Below are 21197 nucleotides of genomic sequence, written 5' to 3'. Positions count from 1 at the left end.
TTATATATTGTCTGACTGCTAATTAAATAAACGTAACCAATAATATTAAATTGTACTTGTTATTATTTATGATCTACCCTCACATAACCAACAGGTTATGGGCCCAGGCATTTAGCCTAAAATTAAATAACAAGCATCTAAATAAATTTTCTCGTTTAACGTACAAAGCGTCTAGTGAAAACGTGTAGCGTCTATTGCATCAGAAACCGCGTGTGAACAGTGAGTGCTTATATATATAAAAATTAGTGACAATGGCGAAATCTCACGTTATCTCAATTGATCCATTAAAACATGATAATTATGAAATATGGAAAGTCCGGATGAAATCATATTTATATAAATTGGATCTCTGGGATATCGTATCAGGCGTTAAAACAAAACCTCCAACAGAATGTGATGATTGGAATCAAAAAGATAAACTGGCCAGATGTGAAATAATCCTAGCCGTTTCAGCTAGCGAATTACAAAGTATTAATTCTACAAATACGTCCAAAGAATTATGGGACAAAATTAAAAATGAGCATCAGTCAAGTGCACCAATAAATAGAGTGACTTTACTCGCCATGCTTACTCGTTTCAAAATGGATAGCGCAAAAAGCATCCGAGATAATATTAATGAATACTTTGATCTTGTGAATAAATCCAAACAAATAAAATTGGAAGTAACAGATGAAATTTTGGCCATGTTTTTATTAAATAGTTTGCCTGAAGAATTTGAAAATTTTAGAATGATAATTATGACTAGAGAGACTTTTCCATCATTGCAAGATCTGCGCTCGAAACTTCTAGAAGAGTCAGATGCAAGAAAATCTATTACAGAAAATAGTGGAAACAGTCAAGGTCAGAGAGCCATGTACGCAAAATCTTCGTTTGGCCGAAAAGGCCCGAGCAATCGAAACTCGTTTTCTCGAGGTGGAAAACGACCTGCACATAAACCGCCGTCACACACAGAAACAGATGACCGGTATAACAATAACAACAGAGGTGGGGGAACGAATGGACAGAGAAGATGGACCCCGCACAACAACAATAACAAAGGTTTTGACAGAAAGTCAAGCAATACAATACGCTGTGCAAGGTGCAATGGTTACAATCACCATGCAAAAGATTGTTATTCGAAAAATATTTATAAACATGCAAATTATGCAGAAGAAGAAGAAGAAGATGAATACGATAAAAATATTGAACTCGCTGCAAGTGCTCAAACATATGAAGAAATCGCATTAATGAATTATGTAAACAATGCTAACAAATCAAACGATGAAAATTTATAGTGCTTAGATAGTGGCAGTACATCACATATCAGTGCAAACAATAAGCTATTTAAACAAATTGAAAAAGCAAATTTAAAATTAAGCCTTGCCAATAATGATTCAACAAAAATAAGTGGTGTTGGTGAAATTAAAATAAATATTAATGATGGTAATAAACGAAAGACAGTGAAATTAGATCGTGTTTTATATGTGAATGATTTAAGAACTAATTTACTGTCAGTGTCAAAAATGACAGATAAAAATTATAAAATCCTCTTTGAAAAAGAAAAAGCGACAATATCTGACATAAATGATAATGTACTGATAACAGCAAAGCGAATTGGCAATCTATACTATATCCAAGAGAGCCAAAACGCTGCAAATCGTGCCGAATTTAATTATTGACTTTGAAAAATGGCATCATCGTCTAGGCCATGTCAACGAAAAAGATATAAAGCTCATGTGTAAACAAGGAATATTAAATACACCAAAATCACTTCAAGAAATTAAAGACTGTGAAGTGTGCGCTCAAGAAAAAGCTGTCAATCAACCATTTCCAAAATCCAATGACGGGAGGACAACAGATTGACTAGAAATAGTCCACAGTGACGTAAGCGGTCCAGTTCGACGCCCTTCTCACAGTGGACACAGATTCTTCATCACCTTCATAGATGACTATTCAAGATGGGGTGAAGTATACTTTTTAAAACATAAAAATGAAGCGTTAGAAAAATTTAAAATATATAAATCTATGGTTGAAAATTTTACTGGCAAGAAAATTAAAATGTTACAGACAGATAATGGTCGAGAATACTGCAATTCAAACTTTGATAAATTCCTACAAGAAAATGGAATAAAAAGGAGGTTAACTGTACCATATACACCACAACAAAATGGCGTAGCTGAAAGAAAAAATAGAACCCTGGATGAAATGGCAAGGTGCATGATGCGACATGCTGAAATACCAGGTATATTTTGGGCTGAAGCAATTAATACAGCCAATTATATTCGTAACAGATGTCCAACAAAACCTTTAAATGGCAAAACGCCTCACGAGCTGTGGACAAATAAAATTCCAAATGTTGACCATTTTCAAATTTTTGGGACAACAGTATATGCCTTAGATAACAAAATAAACAAAGGCAAATTTGATTCACGAGCACACAAATGTGTATTCGTTGGATATTCAGATACATCAAAAGCATACAGAGTCTGGAATCCAGAAACTCGAAAAATAATAATATGCCGCAGTGCAAAATTCATGAACGATAAGTATTATAATAATATGTATGAAGAAATTCTAGGTGAAGGTGGGGACATGGTGAACCAAAATCCACCATCGAATTCCCTCAAAATTATTAATAATGAACTATCAATTAATAATGAATATGTTTCAGACAATGAATCCATTGATGATTTCCAACTAGCTCCAGAAACACCTATTAGAGAAAATCTACCAGATAGACCAAATAATACATCAATAAGAGGTCGTGGTAGACCAACTATATTGGGAACAGGTGGTAAAGGTAGACCTAGAAAAATATATCAACAAATAAGAAACAATACAATAGAAATTGTAGATGACTCTGAAGATGAGCTACCAAATGAACTAGCAGCTGATGAAATTGCAAACCTAACTGAAGACCCAATTACAATTCAAGATGCCAAAAATTCTGATGATGCCGAAGAATGGCAACAAGCAATCGAAAATGAATTACTATCTCAAATTAAAAACAAAACATGGGATATTGTACCAAAACCAAAAGACAGAAAAGCTATTGGCAATAGATACGTCTTCAAGACAAAAGAAATTCCTGGCTTAATTTCTGGCAAAAAGAAAGTCAGATTAGTAGCTAAAGGATGCTCTCAAAAATCAGGTGAAGATTATTTTGAAACATTCTCACCAGTTGCAAGACTCACTTCAATAAGAGTTATGGCTGCACTAGCAGCAGAATTTGGACTCATGATACATCAAATGGATGTCGTAACAGCCTACCTGAATGGTGACTTGAATGAGAAAGTCTACATGAAAGTCCCTGAAGGGCTTGAAGATATGCTGACTAAAATGTTGTCAGGCAAACATGTCGGATCGAGTAGGCAGGTCATGTCAGACACACGCATTTTAGAAACAGCAGAAAATTGGAAAAATGAACTCCAAAATGAGAACAACAAAGTCTGTTTATTAAGAAAAGCATTATATGGACTTAAACAGGCTGGAGTTCAATGGAACAGGAAACTGGTAACTGAATTGAAGAAATTAGGTCTACAACAGCTTACTCAGGATCCATGCATGTTTGTCGCCAGAGACAAACACGACATCATGATAATATTAATATATGTGGATGACATGCTCATTGCATCTGCTAATATTACATGGATAAATGAAATCAAATCGTCACTCTCCAAAGTTTTTGAAATGAAAAATCTTGGTGAAGTAAAACGATGCTTAGGTATAGAATTTAGCAGGCCTAAAGTAAATGATGTAGTACAATTAAATCAGAAGAAATACATAGAGGATATTCTTGAAAGATTTGATATGTCAAACTGCAAGCCAGTCTTGACTCCTATCGAGGCTAACTGCAACTTAGAGAAACCAAAGAATATAAATAATGATGAACTCCAAAGACTTCCATACAGGCAACTCATTGGAGCTCTGATGTATTTAGCCACTTGTACCAGGCCAGACATCTCATATGCAGTAAGCTATCTTAGTCAATTTAACTCATGTTACTCATCTGAACATTGGAAAGCAGCAAAAAGAGTTCTCAGATATTTAAAAGGCAGTATAGATACCAAGCTTGTATATAAAAGAACTGGTAAACAATTATATGGTGTTGCTGATGCTGATTGGGCAGGTGACAGAAATGATAGAAAATCATATACTGGATATGCTTTCATATTGGCTGGTGCCAGTATATCATGGGAATCAAGAAAGCAAAGAACTATCGCTTTATCTAGCACTGAAGCTGAATATATGGCTTTATCAGAGTCAACCAGAGAAGCGTTATACTTGCAAGAGCTATTTCGTCAGATTGGTATGTTAATAGAACATACAAGTATTTACAATGACAATCAAAGTGCTCAAAAACTTGTATTTAGCCAAGCATACCATTCTCGCACTAAACATATTGACATTAGACATCATTTCATCAGAGACGTCTATGAACAAGGGCGAGTAACACCATCATACCTATCAACTGATAAGATGCCAGCAGACATGTTAACTAAAGGGTTAACATCCACTAAACTGACAAGTTGCAGCCAAGGACTTGGTCTACAAATAACGTAAACAACAGGTCCTACGCCATCATCTTTGAGAGGAGGTGTCGGAGATACAAAGTCTGATGACACGTCCCTGACTAAATATATTTACAACTGCTACACTACCGGACACAAATCTTAACTTACAGGCTGACACTAAACAAACATACACAACCATACACTACACACACACTCTATGCACCCCTATATAATATATTCATTCCAGTTCCGGCCGCCGTGCACTTTACACTCTTGTCTCGCATTATATATTGTCTGACTGCTAATTAAATAAACGTAACCAATAATATTAAATTGTACTTGTTATTATTTATGATCTACCCTCACATAACCAACAATTATCATAGATTATAATATCAATAAAATTATGTTAAATAATACGTGTATGAATGAGCATAATATCCTATTTAAAAAAATCACTTCGTTTTAGCTAACTTCACACTGAAAGGTTTTTATTTTGTTATTATTTTTTTTGTTTATTGTGAAGTTAGCTGAATGATAGTGATTTATTATTTTGTAGATTATGGAAAATTTCCAACATTATTTTTATTCTTCCCTTAACCATCTCGCGTAATTATTCTTATATATTCGGCCCTTGAACTAATTAAAAAAAAATTATTTCTCCAAAAATCCCTGTAAAATCGAGTTTATATCTAAACCTACCTCATCCAACCCCTGACCGATCGCGTAGAAAATTATAAAAAAAATCTGACATCATTTTTTCTCATTTCTAAACCACCTCCAGTAATTATTTTTACATAATCGGCCCGTTAATTAATTTAAAAAAAATTATTTCTCCAAAAATCCCTGTAAAATCGAGATTATATCTAAACCTACCTCATTCAACTCCTGACCGACCGCGTAGAAAATTATAAAAAAAAATCTGACATTATCTTTTCTCATTCCTGAATTACCTCCGGTAATTATTTTTACATAATCGGCCCGTTATCTAATTAAAAAAAAAGTATTTCTCCAAAAATCGCTGTAAAATCGAGTTTATATCTAAACCTACTTCATCCAACCCCTGACCGATAGCGTAGAAAATTATAAAAAAAATCTGACATTATCTTTTCTTATTTATGAACCACCTCCGGTGATTATTGTTACATAATCGGCCCGTTATCTAATTAAAAAAAAATTATTTCTCCAAAAATCCCTGTAAAATCGAGTTTATATCTAAACCTACCTTATCCAACCCCTGACCGATCGCGTAGAAAATTATAAAAAAAATCTGACATCATCTTTTCTTATTTCTGAACCACCTCCGGTGATTATTGTTACATAATCGGCCCGTTATCTAATTAAAAAAAAATTATTTCTCCAAAAATCCCTGTAAAATCTAAACCTACCGCATCCAACCCCTGACCGATCGCGTAGAAAATTTTTTAAAAAATCTGAGATTATCTTTTCTCATTCCTGGACGACTTCCAATAATTATTTTTACATAATCGGCCCGTTATCTAATTGAAAAAAAATGATTTCTTGAAAAATCGCTGTAAAATCTAGACCTACCGCATCCAACCTCTGACCGATCGCGTAGACAATTATAAAAAAATCTGACATAATTTTTTTTTATTTCTGAACCACCTCCAGTAATTATTTTCATATAATCGGCCCGTTATCTAATTAAAAAAGAATTATTTCTCCAACCACTTGCGTAGAAAATTATTTAAAAAATCTGACATTATCTTTCCTTATTCCTGGACGAGCAGCAATAATTATTTTTACATAATCGGCCCGTTATATAATTTTAAAAAAATTATTTCTCCAAAAATCCCTGTAAAATCGAGTTTATATCTAAACCTACCTCATCCAACCCCTGACCGATCGCGTAGAAAATTATTTAAAAAATCTGACATTATCTTTTCTCATTTCCGAACCACCTCCGGTAATTATTTTTACAAAATCAGCCCGTTATCTAATTAAAAAAAAAATATTTCTCCAAAAACCGCTGTAAAACCTGAACCTACCGCATCCAACCCCTGACCGATCGCGTAGAAAATTATTAAAAAAATCTGACATTATTTTTTCTTATTTCTCAACGACCTCTAGTAATTATTTTTACATAATCGGCCCGTTATTCAATTAAAAAAAAATTATTTCTCCAAAATTCCCTGTATAATCGAGTTCTCATCTAAACCTACCTTATCCAACCCCTGACCGATCGCGTAGAAAATTATAAAAAAAATCTGACATCAACTTTTCTCATTTCTGAACCACCTCCGGTGATTATTTTTACATAATCGGCCCGTTATCTAATTTAAAAAAAATTATTTCTCCAAAAATCCCTGTAAAATCTAAACCTACCGCATCCAACTCCTGACCGATCGCGTAGAAAATTTTTTAAAAAATCTGAGATTATCTTTTCTCATTCCTGGACGACTTCCAATAATTATTTTTACATAATCGGCCCGTTATCTAATTAAAAAAAAAATGATTTCTTGAAAAATCGCTGTAAAATCTAGACCTACCGCATCCAACCTCTGACCGATCGCGTAGACAATTATAAAAAAAATCTGACATACACTCCTTGACGATATTAACTGAGACTGGGACGCCCATTTATCAAAAATTCGTTCTGCATACAACACGGCTTTTCATGACTCGCCACTAACTTTGCCAACTCTGGACGTGAAGCACGTCAACTTCATACGTTACGGGACGAGTTGAAGGGTGAAATTGGATGAGATTCCAATTACCAGATGGTTAAAGCAGATGAAAAGATTAAACACATTGAGACAAGCTTTAATGTAGGCTCTCAGTAAGGTAGAAGACAAACAAAGGCAATATTATAATGCACGTCATCGAAAAATTGAGTTCGAAGTAGGACAATTAGTCTTGAAGAGGATCCACTGAAAAATAAAGCCAAATATTATTCGGCAGGATTGGAAAAGCCCTATATAAGACCATTCGTAATATCACAGAAGCTGTCACCTAATCGATACAGTATTGCTGACTTTTCTGAAAAGTTTGAGAACCAAGTGTCCATACCCGACTCAAAACCATGGATTTCAGCACGAACATCAAAAAAGAGCCCACCCAAAACTTAAAATTACATTTAGAAAAAATACATATATATTGTAAGCGATTTTCTGCCTGCACGGCGAGAACAATAGGCTGAGGTAACAAATCCCCATCATATCCCTTAAATTTTAATTTAAAAGAATCAAAAACGAATCTTCCATCAGGATTCGAACCCGGGACCTTCTGGTTGGGAGGCAAGTACTTTACCCCGAAGCCACAAATCTGATGATAGATCTTTGTAAAAATATAAATGAGAACATGACTTTTCTCAATTTTTTTACTTTCTGGTTTTAATACCGATTTTATCTTTTTTTTCATACAAATATGAACGAAGAGATGTTAAAATTAAAATTTTATATATTTGAATAAAATTCAATAATAGAATTGTGATTAAAACAGCAAAGTAAAAAAATTTAGAATTGTCATATTCTTATGTATATTTTTATAGAAATCTATCATAAGATTTGTGGCTTCGAGGTAAAGTACTCGCTTCTCAACCAGAAGGGTCCGGGTTCGAATCCTGATGGAAGTTTTGTATATTAATTTTTGGATTTTTGTATATTAAAATTTGAGAAAATTTTTAAATAAAAACAATTCATGGGAAGGGGAGGGGTATGTCACGAAATTTATATAAAAAATATATATAATTTTATATAAACTATTATATATAATCGTTATATACAAATTTTATATAAATTATATACACGTTTTCGCCCAATCTTATTAATAAATTATATATTTTTTTTCCGTGTGGGTAAATGGAAAAAGTCATTTGAAAAAGCCTGAAATTCTAACGAAAGATCTGGCAAAACGTGCTCATCAAGTTGATGTACTCAGTTGTTTTCCACTAGATATAACAATAAAAAATTATACAGATATTACTATTGAGCCACTTGTTAATGAGTATCATGATGATTTTAATTATATTTTTTTCTACATACGATGTTATAGTGTATCTTGTGTATACAACAAGTTGTATGTTGCTAATTGTTTCATGGCATTTGGACATAAATTGTACATTCCAGTAATTTGTGAAAGTCTTGCCTTCTTTTCTTAGACATCAGCCATCATTGAAAATCCTGAAAATTTAGCAATAACATGAAATATTTTTCTCAGTGCTAATTTTGATAAATTGAAATTTGTTGATAAAATGTACAATGTTATTCAAATCCGGTTCAGAATATTTTTCCGGCCTTACTCCAGCTTTCTCTAACATTACTTTTTTTTGGCCCATTTTGTGAGAAATTACTTACTGTGTCATAATTAAAAAAAAAAAATATCGTCAGTAATAACGATAATACATGATACGATACAAAAATGTTCATACCGGTAATCGGATATTTTCATCGTATTAAACCAGGTCACGGCATCTCTGCGTGAAGAGCAGAAGCCTGCAAAGTTTTGTCCATACACATACGCTTATTATATCGTCTGTAGATATAACGACAACAGTAACAGTTAAGTCATATCATCAATCACCATATTGGTGCCCTTGTAATTTTGTGCGTCTATATACATACTGCTATGAAAAATGAGTATGTGTATGGGTGTATAGTTGCCAATCACAATCAGGGATTTTTCCGCTATGTCGGGAAACCCTTCAGATTTCAATGACATTCAGTCATTGGCTGTCGTGTAACAACAGACCTTGGCATGACATAATCAATTTATCATACTATTATATTATATTATATTATTAATATCTCTATTAATATATTTATCTATACATACAATAACAAAAAAAATACCGATTGTCACTCAATAATTAACAATAAAATTTGTCAGTTTTTAGTGTCATTGCAATTGTTGACGTTTTGTGAACGCCGTGGAGTGATTTTTTCTTTGTTTTTTTTTTAGGTTCTTTGTAAAATTTTCAGGTAGTTTTTTCTTTCATAATAAAGTGATATAATGCATCAAAGAGTATTTCGTTTAACTGTCAGGTGTGATATTTGGATGAATAAAAAGTACCCGAGTAGAAATTCACTTCAGGATATAATCAAACTTCGATCAGACAATTTGATCAAGAATTGATCAAAACGTAACGCAAAAATGGATCAAGACTTGATCAAGGTACCTGGTCAAGTCTTGATCAAGCTACGTGTTCAAGAATTGATCAAAAAGTAACGTAAAAATGGATCAAGGCTTGATCAAGATTTTTGATCAAAAAGTGATCAAGAAACATTATCAAAAAATGATAAAAAAAAATTATTTAACGAATCACTTTTTTTTTCTTTTTTTTTTTTTTTAATCAGCTAATTACTTATTATTCCTGGGATAGAGTTAGAGAAAGATGTGCTGATAGCATGAATTTCAGCCATACTAAAATAAATTTCAACTTCATGTATCATGGTCTGCAACAATCTTTTAGGTCTTCGATTTTTTAAATCAGCAACAAATGACGACAAAAAGTATTATAGAGCAACAACATTGTGTCGTGTCGTTATTAATTCAGCAACAGGTATTGCCGACTGTCCTTTAGCACCTAAGCCTTGAAGAACAAAGGCATAATATAAAACTTAATTTTTCTTTAAAAATGGTACTGGTCGAAATTTACCTGTGGCGTCAAGATGAAGTCAGTAGTGTATCTATAGGCGTTCTGTGACAAGGAGCGGTCGAAAAAAGGTAGATCGGCGGGGGGACAGGGGAATGAGACCGCTTATGTAGAGATGGTAAAGAAATTTGTGCGCATTCTTACCATAAGTCGGTAATACAGATTTTGTCATTTTAAATTGCGATTTGTCATGTTCCATGTTCCCATGTAGTATGTTCCCATGTAGTATGTGTTATGTTCCTATGTCCCATGTTCCCATGTCTTATGTCCCATATCTTATGTTCCCATACCTCTGAAAAATGTAAAAAAGTCAGAGGGGTAACAAAAAATAAATGATGTTTTAATTTTTATATTAATCAATTTTATTAATTATTATTTACTAGTTAAATACAAAATATAATTCTCTCAGTATTAAAAAAAATAGGAATTCGTTATTATATTTTTTCTTTTTTATATATTATTCTTCTATGATAACATCATTATTTTGTGTACTTGAAACTTCGTCAGTTTCAGTGTCAGATTCTTGATATACATCCATTTCTTGATCTGACACATACGTAACACTGCAAAGTTCTACAACAAAAATTAAAAAATATAAATTAGCATTCATATTACTACCTTTTTCATTATAATAAAGAAATATTTACTCACCAACAGTTATAGTTGTACCTTATCGATCATCTGGTATCAATGAATATTTTGCTAGAAAAAAATTTATATATTGACATAAATATGATAAAAAATATATTAGAAAAAATCACACAAATTATTACCTCCAAGTGACGGGAATATTATTAGATGGTCCAACTTATCCATAGCCAAGTCAGACTCATCTTCCATTACTGTACTATTATCATTTGCCTCGTTAACAGGAATATTGTCTAAAAGCATGAATTTATTATTATCAGTGGTACTTGAAATCTTAAATTTTACAAATAAAGAATAAAATACATACAAACTTTAAATCGTGGTCTTGCATCTAAATCATCATCATCATACATTTGAAAACCACTTAGTCTTGGAAACATAGTGCTAGCTATTAAACCTCTGAGAATAGCTTCGATATGATATTTTATCTAATGAATAAATAAATAAAAAAATTATTGAATTATATTTGTAAAATATTTATAAATAAAATACTAACCAATACTAAATTTTGGCGGTGCAATACCGGTGGAATAGGACGATTGTGCACATCGCCAATCCATTTCCGTTTCACATAATCTGCGAAGACCGTCTCGATGAGGAGCCAACTTTGTTAAACAAATTTTTGAGGATTAAAAGTTTATTATAATACTCATGTTTAAATTGAGAAAATTAATATAATATTTGAAAAAATATTTACCAGAGTTTCCAACAAGTCCATATCCATTTTTGATTAGCACTTTTAATTCACACAAAATAAAGAAATAAAGCAGCTTCTTACTTGAATAACAATCCCGAACAAAGTGACATAAATCATCCCAATAAATTGTATAAAAAGACAAAAAATGCAAGATAATTAGAAAAGTAGAGATATCCATATTTCTTTCCGATTCAATATATAATTCTTTTATGCTATACATATATATGTCTAATAAAAGACAAACAATTTACATGGAGAACGAACATCAAAACATGATCTGTTGACGGCCGGCAGGCACGCGTGGTAAATCCAGAATTTGCATTGTCTCAATTATACATCGAGATTTATTTTTTTTTTCATTTCTCTCTTTTATATTTTGGATATAAAATTCATTTTTTTCCTTACTATGCATATTTCTCTCTTCATATATTTTAAATAGAAAATAATTAAATGTTTTCTTCTTTAACACGTGCGGTCATTGTAGCTGCATTGTCTCAATCATGCATCGAGATTCATTTTTCCTTACTATGCACATTTTTATTTCTCTCTTCTTCTTTTTTAAATAGAAAATAATTGAATGTTTTTTTTCATCTTCCTGTTCTTTGATCTTCGGACAATATTATTGCTTTCTTTTTTTCATTTATTAGCTGCATTGTCTTAATCATGTATCGAAATTCATTTTTTGCTTACTTTGCACATTATTATTTCTCTCTTTTTTATTTTAATTATAAAATAATAGAATAATTTTTTCCACTTCCTTTCTTTTTTCTTGAAACAATATATAAATATATTTATTGAATTCATTCTTTTGTCAATCTTATCTCATCAGTCAGTGGTCAGTTGATTTTAAGACAACTACTTCTTTCCGATTAATAAAAAAATTATATATTTAAAAATGTATTCTATCGAAAGGTGTGAAAAACTTGTTAATATTTTAAATGCTGGTTACAAATCAGCTTATACTATCGCCAGTATTGATCGATGCTTCAAATGGGGCAATGTAAATATAAAATTACTGAATAAATTTTAAAAAAATTCAGCTAATTCTGTAGGTTCAAAAAAAAAGAATACAACTCGTCGTAGTTAGACTTACAACTATAGTTGGAAAGCTGCAAGTAAAAAGAGGAAAAAAATTACATCATAGTGCTGGCTTGAGCACTCATCATGATGAACCATTATTGCATGATAGAGTAAAATGGAGTGATTTGAAAAATATTTTCAAGGGAAATATCATAACTGGAAGTGTAACAAATCTTTATCATATAGGGATTGAAAATTTTTTGAGAGATGCTCAAACTGTTGTCAGCAAAAAACTAAAAGCTTTTTTGAAAAAAAAAATTAATCTCAAGATCAATTCATGTTTGCATTGTGAATAAGAGGTTCATAAAGATGATAAAGAAGTGAGAGAAATAAAATCATTTAATACAAAAAATGCTGTTAAATTACCAACAACAAATCTCGATGACTGGTTCGATGATATTTTTATGATCCTATATTGAAAAAAATTGAGGAATTTAATCTTGGTATTTCTGATTCGAGCTTGAAAAAAATTCAGAGTATCATCTTCACTGTATGCAAATATCAACTGTTGCGTGGTGGTGATTCGACATTTGTACTAATGCCTGCTGACATTGAAAAAAAAAAAGCTGTGCTGAATATCAAAAATTGAGATAATTTTTGTTTTTTGTGGTGTGTAATTGCAGCTTTACATCCTGTGACTGCAGCCTCACATTCTGTACAAGAAAATCCTTGTCGTGTGAGTTCATATCCACATTTCAGTACAATATTATCATATGATGGAATATCTTTTCCAATAAAGTTGCGAGACATACCAAAATTTGAAAAGCTGAATCATCTAAGAATCAATGTCTACGCAATTGTTTTAAATAATTCAAAAAAAAGTATTGGTGCTCCTATATTTTTGAGTGATAATATTTGTGACATTCAAACGATTCATCTGTTGGCAGTCGATAAAAACGGAAATGACAATAAAAAAAAAAAAGTTACCAATACTAATGACAGTATTTTTGATGATGAATGTTTTTCAGCTGACGATGATGAAGATGATGATGATGATGATGATGATGATGATGATAATAATATGGAAGTTGATGAAGAAAATGAAAATTATGTTCAAAAGCAGAGAAAAGGGAAAAAAAATTTCCATATTGCATTAATCAAAAATTCATCACGCTTAGTAGGCTCACAAGTCAGCAAGGCTCATTGTCGTTTATATATTTGTGACAGATGTCTGAATCATTTTACATCACAAGAATTTTTGAAAAGACATTTGGCTGACTGTTGTCAAATTAATCATGCACGGATGATTATGCTAAGAGAAGATGCCAATATACTGAAATTCAAAAATCATCGATACAGAGAACTTGTACCTTTTGTCGTTTATGCTGATTTGGAGTGCATTTTAAAACCGATTGACAATACCGACTCTGAAGAGCATATTCCACACAGTGCTGCGTACTATGTTAAGTGTACCTATGATAATACATTATAATGCTACAGAATGAATCGAAGTGAAAATTGTATTGAATGGTTCATCGGAGAATTAGAAAAATTAGCTCACCAGGTCAATGATATACTTTTAAATCCAATACCAATGGAACCGTTGACTGTGCAACAGGAGCACGAATTTCGAAATGCTACAATTTGTCATATATGTGAGGAGATTTTCATGGAGCAAGACGTTAAGCACCATGATCACGACCATTTTCGGGGATCATATCGAGGTCCAGCTCATGCTAGATGCAATATTAACTATACAAAGTCTCACAACATACCTGTAGTTATCCACAATTTATCAGGATACGACTCACATTTTTTAATACAAGATTTTCGCAAGGCATTCGATGGTCGCATACATATATTACCAATAAACAAAGAAAAATACATTTCATTCACAAAAAAAGTGGATAATACTGTTGTAAGTTTAAGATTCATTGATTCATTTAGATTTATGTCTAGTAGTATTGATAGATTATCATCTGATTTGAGCAATGATCAAAAAATTATAACACGTAGTGAATGCAATAGTGAATACTTTGATTTATTGTGTAGAAAAGGAGTATTTTCATACGAATATATTAACTCATGGGAAAAATTAGCTGAAACAACTCTACCACCAAAAGAAGAATTTTTCTCAAAATTGAATAATTCTGATATATCAGATGCAGACTATGAACATGCCAAAAATATATGGGAAAAATTTCAAATAAATACATTAGGTGAATATTCTGATTTATATTTGAAAACTGATGTGCTTTTGTCGGCAGATATTTTTGAAAATCTTCGTTTGAGCTGTTTATCAACATACAGTCTAGATGCACTCCATTATTTTACTGCACCAGGTCTAGCATTTGATGCAATGTTAAAGTATACAGGTGTGGAACTTAAACTTTTGACAGATTCAGCAATGCATCTCTTCATTGAGAAAGGAATTCGAGGTGGTGTTGCACAATCCATGAATCGATACGCAAAAGCCAACAATCGGTATATGGGTGAAAATTACAATCCAGAAGAAGAAGAATCATACATCATGTATTTTGATGTGAATAATTTATATAGTGCTGGTATGAGTCAATATTTGCCTTATGGAGGTTTTCAATGGGAAGACAATTTAAATATTGATGTGACAAATATATCTGATGAAGCTGAAATTGGATATATCTTAGAGATTGACTTGGATTATCCAAAATATTTACATGAATGGCATAAAGATTTACCGTTGTGTCCAGAGCAATTCACAGCACCAAATTTAAAACAATCAAAATTAATGACAACTCTATTTGCAAAAAAAAATTATGTCATACATTATAGAAATTTAAAACTATATTTGAGACTTGGTATGAAGTTGAAAAAAATTCATCGTATATTGAAATTTAAACAAAGCTCGTGGCTGAAAAAATATATTGATCTCAATACTGGTATGCGTCAGCAAGCAACCACTGATTTTGAAAAAAATTTTCCAAATTAATGAACAACAGTGTGTATGGTAAAACGATGCAAAATGTAAGGAAAGAAAAAGATGTTAAAATAGTGACAAAATGGGAAGGTCGCTATGGAGCTAGATCATTGATTGCAAAACCAAATTTTCACAGCTGCTCAATTTCTAAAGATGATATTGCAATTATTGAAATGTCACGAGTGAAAATAATTTTCAATAAGCCAATTTATTCTGGATTTACAATACTAGATCTTTCAAAAATCTGGATCTATGATTTTTACTACAATTATATCAAAAAAAAATTCAATCACAATGATGTCCAAGCACTTTACATGGATACTGACTCCTCATTTTACATTTCAAAGTTCCTGATATTCATGAGAAAATGAAAGAAAATTTGGAAAGATTTGATACATCAGATTATCCACAAAATAATGTTTATGATATGCCAAGAGTCAACAAAAAAGTTATTGGTCTTATGAAAGACGAAAATAATGGCAAAATTATGACTGAGTTTGCTGGCTTGAGAGCCAAATTGTATAGTTATAAAGTCATGAACATTGATGATGATAAAATTTACAAAAAAGCCAAAGGTGTCAAGGTTCAGTTTTGAAAGATATAAATTTTTAATAATTACATGTCATGTCTTTTTGATCATCAGATACTGAAAAAAAATCAACATTTAATCAGAAGTAAAGACCATCAAGTGAAGACAATTGTGCAGAGTAAAATTGCACTTAGCTGGGCTGATAACAAACGAGCTCTTGATCACGATGGTGGAACAGATACTTTGCCTTGGGGTTACGACCCTGAATAATTTTTGATAAATGAACAAGTAAAATAAATAAATGAATGTAATAAATAAATAAATAAATACATAAATATCATATTAAATAAACCTCCGTCCCCTATTGATGTATTTATCTATAATTTCCGGTAACATATATCTATATATATTTATTGTTTGTCTACATGTGTACACTGGTGAGCAAGCCCGAGAATTAAGTTTGAATATCATTGTGTACATGCTTGCTTACTCGTTAATTTTTCACTGAAAAACATAATTTCTTAATTATTGATTTCAATAACTTTTACAAGAAAATTGTACTTTTTTCAGTTTTTGTTTTGTATAAATCTCAAAAAAACGCGCTAGTCCAATAATGATGTAAGTGCACTGCACATATAAATTAAGGGAAATCATTACTTTTCTCATGCAAGTAACAAAAAAAAAATATTTTTTTTGCTTTTTTATTTTATGACGCAATCTAGAGTTGATGAGGAAAAAATGCACACATATTTGTAACTTGATGAGAGCCAAGAGAGTATACTTTATCTATATATATTTATGGTTTGTGTACATGTGTAACCGATGAGCAAGCCCGAGAATAAAGTTTGAATATTATTGTGTACATGCTTGCTGACTCGTTAATTTTTCACTCAAAAAAAAACATAATTTATTTATTGATTTCAATAATTTTTACAAAAAAATTGTACTTTTTTAAATTTTTTTCTTTTATAAATCTCAAAAACGCGCTAGTCCATTAATGATGTAAGTGCATTATACACATGGGTTGAGGAAAATTATTATTTTTCTATGCATCGTACTCAAAGTCTTAAGACAATAAAATTTATCAAGAGATATATATTTATTTTTCATGCTACATGCAAACAATAACATCATTGAGCATGTAAGTTGATCCTTAACTTTGTCATACATAGGTGATATATATTTAAAAAAACTGAGTAGCTATTTCAATGTCTTGTATCGTACTAATATAAAAAGATACATTGAAAGATGCTGACATGAATTAAAAAGAATAGTATGACACGAAATTGTATACATGACAGAAAAGAACGGGGAAGAGAGGCGGACCACAAACGACCACTAGTGTTATGACGGCTACTGAAAATCATCTACATTATAAAGGTGTCATATCTTTTGTGCATCATTGCAAATATTTTGTATCATTCAAACTTCACCTTTTTTTTTTTTCGAAAAAATTCATATCGACATATCAGCGTGCACTCTCTATTTGGACCAATATAAAAACTTTTAGTGTATATTAATATAAATTTGTGAAAAAATAAACCGAAAAATATATTATATTGTTCAAACTTGAAAGTGATTATAATAACGATATGGCAAACGACACAACTAAACACGACAACACGAAAACACGACAACACGACAAAATCCCAAGATATGTCCTTAGGTTTATTCTGGCTTTTGTTTCTCATTTAACGACAACACGAAAACACGACAAAATATTCAAATATATTCAATTTTAATAATATTTAAATTTTCTTTTGCTTTTTTCAAAGTATTACAGAACATAATTAAATACAAGAAGCTTGAATAAAATAATAATATTTATATTAATGATCAGGAGTGCTAAAATTTATTTTTAAAATATATTTCAACTCAAAGAAAATAATAAAACATTCTATTTCGTTTAACTAAGTTTTTTATTTTTATCTTTATTTTAAAATTTCTTTCAGTATGTAAGTATTTGTATTTTTTTTATTTTAGAGATGTAGACAATATATAGATATGTCTATTATATCGACAATAAAATTTTATTTCGTTTTACCAAGTTTTTTTTATTTTGTATCTTTACAAGATGGACAATACCAGTTTTTTGGTAGTTTGGCGTTTCGTTTTATCAGTACACAATGTTGATGATACCAATAGCGACAATCATCACACAGCACTGAACTATCGTCAATTAAAAAAATTTCATGACATGTTTTACATGAAAATAAATTGTTATTTTGCTTTTCTTTCAACAATTTTCGGAAATGGATCCATGCATTTTTGTCTATGTATTTTTCAGCGAGATGAATTGATTTCATGACAGCTGGATCAATCAAGCTGTCGGGAATTTCATTAGCAACTGATGGGACTTTTGAAATATCAATCAAAAATTCATTATTTAATGCTGCTGTCACCAAACTTTCACTATTATCTGCCTTCTCAGTTATTTCTTTTGAAATTTATCGTAATTTGTTGTGATTACTCTTTGACGTAAAACTTCTTACTCTTACAGGAAGATTCAGACCAATAGCTGTTGTTTTCTTTATACCACGTGGTCTTCCAGGTCCTTTTTTATTTGAAATTTTTAATGTTCTTATATCATAGTTATTGTCTATTTCAACATGGTCACCACAAACCTCATGAACATTCCCAATTGTCGGTATTTCATCTTTTTTTTTTTTTCCATCAACTTTTTTGATAGCAGTCATTCCATCAGAGTTATTTTCATTATTCATATTAGAACTGTTCTTTTTATTGGCATTTGTTGATATGATTCCCCAATCAACCAGTGAAAGTGGTCTTTTTTTGGATTGTTTATCTTCATCACTCATCATAATTTTTATTGTCTCATTACGCACATCATTCATGATATTTTCATCGAAACTTATTGAAGTATCAGGATCATCTAGTATTGCAGTAAAATGAGAATTAATCTGCACGCTCGGAGAAATACTCAAGTTTTCCGGTGGACTGTTAAACAGCTAAAACATAATAAAAAATATTGTTATCATAATTATATAACTGTTATATCTAAAGAATTAATATTATATTAAATATATATACATGATATATAATATATTTCTTTGTATATTAATATATATAAGTACTTTTACTCATATACAAAATTGACTACTTACATCGTCATCACAATTATTCAACTCCTCAACACTATTGTTGCTGCCTCGGTCTTCAATAACCTTATTGAAGACTAGTTCATCATCATTTTGAGATTCGTCACCAACAGGATCAGCAGTGAGAGCTGGATCATTGTAAACAATAGCCTCTTGAACGACTTCATATGTTTCCTATAAAGTCATGATATAAATGAAATTATTACTATTATTATTATTACTTTATATATAAAGTCGTAATAAATTAAATTATAAAAAACTAACTTCGTCTTCTTCTGCTGGTGGGACATGATTATGACCAACATTTGATGTTACTAAAATAAACTTGTCTCCTTTTTTATTGAGATTAGCTGTTAATAAAACTGGACAAATTGGTTTCGTTGATCTAAAATAATATTAAATAACGATTATAACGACTAATTATATCTGGATATAACAATATTAAATTATTTTTAAATTACAAGTATAAAAGTTTAAAGTGTGCTTACTTGCGTGGTCTTTTACAAATCCAATGAGCTTGATAGTATTTCATTTTGTTAATATCAATAAAATTATCTGTTTTCTTATTATTAACAGCTTCACTTGTTTTCGAATACCCAAGAGAATAATCATAACTATCCATTCGTAACACTTCTCTTTCACACTCTTCTGATGAATTAAATTCTTTTTTTAACTGTTTTAACTTCTTTGTTATCTTCAAACGACATTTCTTAACTTGCTTATACACTGATAGTTTTTTTTTTTTAGGGAATTTTAATTTCCTATTGTTTTCGCTTTTCATCTGGACCCCCCTAACCATGGTAGACCCCCCCCCCACCCTGGAAATTTTCTAAGTCCCTTAATCTAAATACGATAAATATAAGAAACATCATTAAATATGAAAATATCAGTAAATATGAAGGAAAAATTACTGAATATAAAGAAAAAACCGATAAATATGGAAAAATATCAGTAAATATAAAGAAAAAAGCGCTAAATATAAAGAGAACTCTTATAATTATGGGAAAATATCAGGGAAATATCAGTAAATATGAAGGAAAAATCACTGAATATGAAGAAAAATACGATACATATGGGAAAATATCAGTAAATGTAAAGAACAATGTAGAAAAAAATAGAAAAATATCAAAGAAAAATCAGTGAATATAAAGAAAAAAAAGGGAATAAATATAGGAAAATATCAGCAAATATAGAGGAAAAATTACTGAATATAAAGAAAAAATTGCTGAATATGAAGAAAAAACCGATAAATATGGAAAAATATCAGTAAATATAAAAAAAAGGGTAAATATAAAAAAAACTCTTATAATTATGGGAAGATATCAGGGAAATATCAGTAAATATCAAGGAAAACTTACTGAATATAAAGAAAAATACGATAAATAGGGAAAATATCAGTAAATATGAAGGAAAAATCACTGAATATGAAGCAAAATACGATACATATGGGAAAATATCAGTAAATGTAGAGAAAAATGTAAAAAAAAATAGGAAAATATCGAAGAAAAATCAGTGAATATAAAGAAAAAAACGATAAATATGGGAAAATATCAGTGAATATAAAGGAAAATATAGAAAAGTGACTGAATATAAAGAAAAAAACGATAAATAAGGGAACACCCCCCCCCCCCCCCCCGAAAATTTTCTAAGTCCCTTGATTAATCTGAACACGATGAATATGGAAAATGAAGAAACATATGGGAAAATAAAGAATATATAAATGAATAAACAAAAATATAGAAAAATCACTGAATATAAAGAAAAATACGATAATTATAGGAAAATATTAAGAAAATATCAGTAAACAAAAAAGAAAAGTATAGAAAAATATCATGGAAAAATCATATTTTTCAACAAGATTTTTCAAAGATTTTAAAAAAATTATCAACATAATAAATTATTAAATATTCAATTTAAACAAAATATATACGATCACTGGAGGATTATTGAAAAAATTAATGAACAATGCTCATCAATAAATAATAAAGAAATAATGATACCAGTAGAAGCTAATATAAAATTCGATGACAATGAGGAAAATATAAATATACCAAACATTAATTTCGAGTTTAAAAAAATACAAGAAATTGTACATCTACCAATTAATTCATTTGCAGGCAA

The 21197-nt window shown here is 30.6% G+C and overlaps 1 protein-coding gene across 1 annotated transcript; it reads left to right on the top strand.

Moving 5' to 3' along the window:
* The first annotated feature begins 737 nt into the window (after positions 1-737).
* LOC122850510 (probable serine/threonine-protein kinase fhkE) lies at positions 738-1842 on the top strand. The gene is made up of 3 exons (XM_044149644.1): positions 738-1193; positions 1275-1596; positions 1685-1842. The coding sequence occupies exons 1-3, from the start codon at positions 738-740 to the stop codon at positions 1840-1842; spliced, it is 936 nt and encodes a 311-aa protein (XP_044005579.1).
* The last annotated feature ends 19355 nt before the right edge of the window (positions 1843-21197 follow it).

The sequence above is a fragment of the Aphidius gifuensis genome, linkage group LG2 (assembly GCF_014905175.1).
Source record: "Aphidius gifuensis isolate YNYX2018 linkage group LG2, ASM1490517v1, whole genome shotgun sequence".
Classification (NCBI taxonomy): Eukaryota; Metazoa; Arthropoda; class Insecta; order Hymenoptera; family Braconidae; genus Aphidius; species Aphidius gifuensis.
The sequence above is the reverse complement of the archived record's forward strand: the minus strand, read 5'-3'. Positions and strand labels throughout refer to the sequence as shown.

What these genes read in the sequence shown, in the direction of transcription:
- LOC122850510 (XM_044149644.1), top strand. Translation starts at nt 738, where the DNA reads ATGACTAGAGAGACTTTTCCATCATTGCAAGATCTGCGCTCGAAACTT. An exon ending in ATAAAAATATTGAACTCGCT is followed by an intron (nt 1,194 to 1,274) that starts GCAAGTGCTCAA and finishes GAAAATTTATAG; the next exon opens with TGCTTAGATAGTGGCAGTAC. An exon ending in GATAACAGCAAAGCGAATTG is followed by an intron (nt 1,597 to 1,684) that starts GCAATCTATACT and finishes ATCATCGTCTAG; the next exon opens with GCCATGTCAACGAAAAAGAT.